Source organism: Adiantum capillus-veneris, chromosome 1, assembly GCF_014529385.1.
Source record: "Adiantum capillus-veneris isolate H3 chromosome 1, ASM1452938v2, whole genome shotgun sequence".
Classification (NCBI taxonomy): Eukaryota; Viridiplantae; Streptophyta; class Polypodiopsida; order Polypodiales; family Pteridaceae; genus Adiantum; species Adiantum capillus-veneris.
Genome location: NC_140931.1, coordinates 175,715,408 through 175,721,661, shown reverse-complemented (window position 1 = coordinate 175,721,661; position 6,254 = coordinate 175,715,408). Strand labels below are relative to the sequence as shown.

Genomic DNA, 6,254 nt, shown 5'->3' with positions numbered 1-6,254 from the left:
ATTTTGGAAAAAATAGTGTAATTTGGTGTAAAAACCTTCAAATTTCGTATGTTGTTTCACATAGGGTAGAGGAGCTAGTAAAAAGACGTGACCAATACAAGTACGCCTATAACTTGAAGCTAATATATTGTTAAGATAATGCAAATAGAGGATGGGAATGGATAGATGTGTGAGTAGATCTTCACAAGCGCTATAATTTGATACCCATTTCAAAGAAAAGCATTGAGCACAAATGTAAAATTGAAGCATTACAATTTGAATTTCCCTAAACTGGCCTGCTTTATAACTGTACCTAAACTGGCTCCTTTACCCTATGTAGGTTTGCCAAGTTTTTGGAAAAAAGAGCACCGGCAAGACCTGAATGATCTTAACCACCAAGAGGGAATGGTGATGATTAATTCACACCTACTTAAGGGACCACCGCCGTAAGCAGTGAAAAGAACTAGTCGTGAACGGAATTCTAATTAGGCCTAGGAGTTTCTATTTAAAGTGTGAGCGTTCGCGGATGCATCATCAGAGAAGCCGACGATGGAGGTACTGTCTCTCTCTCTCTCTCTCTCTCTCAACTCGGATTGAAATTTGAAATTTGAGTGTGCGCGTGCGTGTGTTGACTCTATTGGACAGGTACTGGCGGCTTCCAACATATTGAAGATTACTGTGGTTACGAAGCTCACAGTTCATGTGGACGAGGACATGCGCCTTTTTCACGAGATTCATGTACTCGTCGCAAGGAAGTTTCAGCACTTGGAGAGATACGAACTCGAAGTGCAGTCAGTCGATGGGCAAGTCATATCTAATACTACCATGACCAGGGGCAGGGTCCCTAGCCTACCACCCAATATGGTCTGAGCGCGCTTGCTTTTCAATCTCAGAATAAGCACCTTTTCAAAAACACACTCAAGGTAGTAGGTTACCAGCTTTTATCTTTTTCCTTGTTAACTTTGCCAAGATTCCGTGTGGGATAAAATAATTTTTTCATGGCAGTTTAAGCATGCAGAGAGAGAGAGAGAGAGAGATGACAATTCATGAAGAAAAAAAATTCATGAAGAAAAAAGATAGTTGCAAATCCCAAAGCTTCCATTACAAAGGCAAAGGGCTCTGGATGATCTCTCTCTCTCTATCTCTCTCTGTCTTGTGTGTGTGTGTGTGTGCGTGTGTGTCTGTGTGGGTCTCTCTCTCTCTCTCTCTCTCTCTCTCTCTCTCTCTCTCTTTTGGGTGTGTGTGTGTGTGTGTCTGTGTGGGTGGGTGTGTGCGTGCTAATAAAAAGAGAAAAATGATATAGCCTTTCTATCATGCCCAAGTGTGGTAGATTGGTTATGCCGTCTCCCTCTTGAATAACAAGTATTGAGTTTAACACTCCGTCGGATAGATCAAGACTCCTTAAGGTCTCTTGGGATAGTTTCCTACGACATTACCTTCTTCTCTCTCTCTCTCTCTCTCTCTCTCTACGTGTCCACATATGCTTATCTGCTTTGCACAACCATCATTGCCCTGATCGATCTTGTTAAATTCGTTCCCCCCTCATTCGAGGGGAGTTGATGAATTCTCTCGATACCATGGCGAAAATCGTATGTATTATGGTCACAGCACTAATGCATTGAGGACAGTTAACATCATTGCCAACATAGGCAAACAAACGAGTGAGACCAACATCATGTACAATAACTAGTGATACACATCTTTCTCTCATTTGTGGTCATGATGACGAAGCCTCTCTCTCTCTCTCATAGAGATGTTCCATCTTGGATCTTATATTATAGTTTGTACAATTTAAAGACTGTTACATGTTTTCCACAATCCTTTTGTTTAAAGGTTTAGGGCAGTGAGAAGAAGCTATGAGGTTCTCCGTGATTTTGAATCTAATGAGCTCCATGGGAATGAGCAAACTCGTAGCATCAACTACTCTTTTAACAAGCCCAAAGAGCACTGAAAAGTGATCTTCAATGGTACATAAGCGGTTTAAATGTTTCTAACTTATTACATCAGACCGTTTCAAATGTTTTGACTTATTACGTTGGAATAGAGGCCCTTGGATATATGCTTCTTGAGTTGCAACTTAGAAACATGGAGTGCTTTTGTGAACCAACATGGAGTGCTTTTGTGAGTACTCTCAATCCTATAAATACTCTCGCACATAAGGATCTCATGTTTGAAGGAATAAGGGAGTGTCCATATAGTAGCGAGCCTTTCCTGCCACAAAATGTCGGATTTAGTAAGGATCCGTCCTTCGTTGCATCTAGTATCAATATGGAGTTGTAGCTGACAAAAATGGAGAGCTTTTGTGAGTAATCTAGCTCTTATATGTAAATTTAGTAAGGCCCATCCTTTGTTGCATTTAACACCAATATAAAAATGTGGGGAAATAAATGGTCTCATCTTGCTTGTCCACCAATTATTGTATCAGTCAAGCAAGTTTCAATCTTTGAATCTATGAGCAAGATTTGTTTTGAGAGGAGAAGGAATTTTGTGTACATGTACACATAGCAGGCTCCATGGAATTCTAAGTCCATTCCCGAGATTGAACTACCTCCTTGCCACCATAAAACAAACATAAATGTTGTCGGAGTCTACAACTTGACCTATTGAGTTAACCTTGCATCTCTAGATAACTAGGGCTTTTTTACTCATGAGAAGGGCAGGTGCCTTTTTAAAGACAAAGCTCCAAAAGATACTCTCCTCCCAAGTGAGTGTCCTGCATGTCTTTTACACCCCTTCCAAATAAGCTTGGAAAATAAGACAATAAAAAAATGAGCAGTGATAGAGGGAAGTTTAATAGGTATAGCAAAAAATATTTTATCTTATTGGCAGGTAATTGCCACTTCCCATGAAAATAAACCACTGCATAATCCAATAATGTCCAAATAATTCTAGCCCTGGTAGTGTCTTTAGCAAGCATGTGTTTAATCATAGTTGCCGTTCTAGCATGCATGTGTACATTCACCTTAAGAACACCAAGCGCCCCTTTGGAGCAAGGCATGGTGATAAAAGAATAGGAAATCCATGCAAGCTTATTTTCAAATAAGAGTTTACGTTACAAATAAAATGGATCTTTGCAAAGTCCTCTTAGGCCAATCAAACAACGAAAAAACATATAAAATGTAGAATGGACTTGATAATTTTAAGCCTCACATGTACTCGCATTCCTAGCAATGCCAAGATGCACACTTCCTCTACACTTCTTCCAATATCCACTCAACCTTAGCCTTTTGGAACACATATAACCCTATAGGTTACCCTAGGTGTCTTACAATATGACCTCTAGGGATTCTTTTCCCTTGGAGAATCAGTTTTTCAAAGGCCTCTATAGAGATATTAATCAGATGAGATTTCCCAAGTTCAAGCCTAGATCAATAGTGGATGAGGAGTAGAAGCTCAGATAATTCATACATTTTCCTTTGAAAAAGAGATTGTATCATTAGCAAATCTCAAGTCAATGATATGATCCTCCCCCAATTTAAGTCCTTTAATGTTCCCTAATTGAGCCTAATGGTGAAAGAAGCAGTATAATGGGTGTGTGGCCACAACAAAGAGCAAAGGGCTAAGGGGGCAACCCTACCTGACAAAGTTCCCGATACGTATGCCAAAGGAGAGCCTCCCATAAAATATAACCTTGGAGATAGCATCTTGCCCCAGGAGGAATACACATCTTGCCATTTTGGGTCCAAAGCCCAACTCACTCTCTCTCTCTCTCTCTCTCTCTCTCTCTCTCTCTCTCTCTCTCTCTCTCTCTCTGAACGAGTCCACGCATGATTTGCACGTGATGCATCCATCTCGCCATCAATGCCTTGATCCATCCCATTAAATTTGCTCCCCAACCATTCCAACGGAGTTGATATATTCTCTGGATACCATGGCAAAAATCGTGTGTATTATGGTCACACCACTTCCACATTGAGGAAAATTAACATCACGGCCAGTGTAGGCAAACAAATGAGTCAAACCACAATCATTGATGTAGTACTAAACTTGAAATGGGGATAGCCACACGAGGCTAAGAGTTGCACATGTAACTTGGCTAGTTATTAGAAGGCATGCAAGGGAAGGGCGGCACATTGGCAAAGGGAAGAATCTAACCTAAGCGTTATAAGCATTAGGGAGAATCTTTAAAACTAATGATTTTCTTTTAAACTCAGTGAATAGTAGTGTAAAAAAACAAAAATTATTTGTTTAATAAACTTGATTGAGATGCTTATCGTGCCAAAAATAGAAGATCTTTGGCCTTAAATAGCTTGTGTTGCTTTCTGTGTGTGTGTCTACGGCTGCTAGATCTAAAGGTAAGCCTCTTGTCTAAATGCAAGACATTTTCTGGGGGTAAGAAAAATTACAAGGAGAGTGCTACGCCAATGCTTTGTTTGATATGTTTTTTTCATTAATGGGAGGGGGGAGATGTGGAAGGACTCAATAGCAAGATGAATCTCTCTCTCTCGACTTTAGGTAGATGCCTCACATGGATACTCCTTGAATCATGCAAACTTGTTGTGTGGGCACTTGGAAAGGATGTTAACAAAGTGGGAGTGAATGAATGAGCTCATGATCTCTTGCAGGCATTTCAAGACCTCAAAAGTCTCTCTCTCTCCCTCTCTCTCTCTCTCTCTCTCTCTCTCTCTCAAGTGAACAGGTTCAGAAAAGTTGACTCTCATCTCTTGTTTTACATACGGTGTCTTCCGGAACTCCAAGGGTTCTTGTTCTTCAACAAAATACACAACCATTGTAGAAAATGATCCAAAATATGCTACGTGTGGAGATAGAAACACAACCACTCAACCAAGGACATTGGAAACCATGATCATAGGATACTTGGTATTGATGCAAGCGATCGTAAACAAACAAGGTGAAGACTTACGGGCACTTGCAATGGAGAATGGCACGCTAAGGATTCTTGTAGTCAAAATGAGAATCCCAAGAGGAAATGGAGATGCAAACAACATGTTTGATGCGCCTTGAAGAGGAATTGTGGACATGAATTCTTTGAAAAAGTGCAGGAGAAAAATAGAGCATGACCATGTATTGAAAGAGGAGAAATTTGACACCATGAGCCAGGATGTATGCGACATGGAAGAATGTATGTACAAACAAGTGTTCGAGGGGAGTTGATGGATTCTCTCGATACCATGGCAAAAATCGTATTTATTATGGTGACAACACTAATGCATTGAGGATAGTTAACATCATGGCGAACATAGGCAAACAAACGAGTGAGACCAACATCGTTTTGTACAATAATATTTCTCTCATTTGTGGTCGTGATGACAAAGCCTCTCTCTCTCTCTCTCTCATAGAGATGTTCCATCTCGGATCTTATATTACAGTTTGTACAATTTGAAGATGTTACATGTTCTTTACGATCCTTTTTTTAAAAGGATTAGGGTAGTGAGAAGAAGCTATGAGGTTCTCCATGATTTTGAATCTAATGAGCTCCCATGGGAATGAGCAATTGTACTAAACCCAATAGTTGGACACAAAAAATACCTATGGATGTTATATGAAAACTCATAGCATCAACGACTCTTTTTGCAAGCCCAAAGAGCATTGTAAAAGTAATCTTCAAGGGTACATAAGCGGTTTAAATGTTTTTAACTTATTACATCAGACTATTTAAATGTTTCTGACGTATTACACTCGAATAGAGGCCCTTGGATATATGCTTCTTGAGTTGCAACTGAACAACATGGAGTGCTTTTGTTAGTACTCTCACTCCTATGAGTACTCTCACACAAGGATCTCATGTTTGGAGGAACAATGGAGTGTTCATATAGCAACAAGCCTTTCCTACCACCAAATGTCAGATTTATTAAGGCTCCATTCTTCGTTGCATTTAACATCAATATGATCTGCAGCAGCTGACCAAGATAGAGTGATTTTGTGAGTAATCTAGCTCCTATAAGTACTCTCCATAGAATGATTTGATGTCTGGAGGAACAAGGGAGTGTCCATATAGTAGAGAGTCTTTCTTGATGTTAGATGTAGTAAGGCCCCATCCTTTGTTGCATCTAACACCAATATTAAAATGTGGCAAAATGAATTCCAAAATGTTCTCGTCTTGCTTGTCCACCATTAGCTGATGATTCAAGCAAGTTTCAATCTTTGAATCTTTGAGCAATATTTTTCTTGAGAGGGAGATGCATTTTTCGTACATGTGGACATAGCAGGCTCCATGGAGTTCTAAGTCCAATTCGAGACTGAACTACCTCCTTGCCACCATAAAACAAACATAAATGTTGTTGGAGTCTACAACTTAATCTATTGAGCTAACC

General features: G+C 39.9%; 1 protein-coding gene across 4 annotated transcripts; it reads left to right on the top strand.

The window, feature by feature from the left end:
• Positions 1–402: 402 nt before the first annotated feature.
• LOC147466049 (uncharacterized) lies at positions 403–5,554 on the top strand. 4 transcript variants are annotated; one of them, XR_015189644.1, is made up of 3 exons: positions 403–534; positions 625–902; positions 4,678–5,554. XR_015189644.1 is itself a non-coding variant. In XM_086523573.1 (2 exons), the coding sequence occupies exons 1-2, from the start codon at positions 529–531 to the stop codon at positions 847–849; spliced, it is 231 nt and encodes a 76-aa protein (XP_086379699.1). In that variant the 5' UTR covers positions 403–528; the 3' UTR covers positions 850–1,106. The 4 variants fall into 4 exon arrangements, 1 of the variants encoding a protein (XP_086379699.1); XR_015189645.1 differs by lacking the exon at positions 4,678–5,554 and adding an exon at positions 4,545–4,562; XR_015189643.1 differs by lacking the exon at positions 4,678–5,554 and adding an exon at positions 985–1,106.
• The last annotated feature ends 700 nt before the right edge of the window (positions 5,555–6,254 follow it).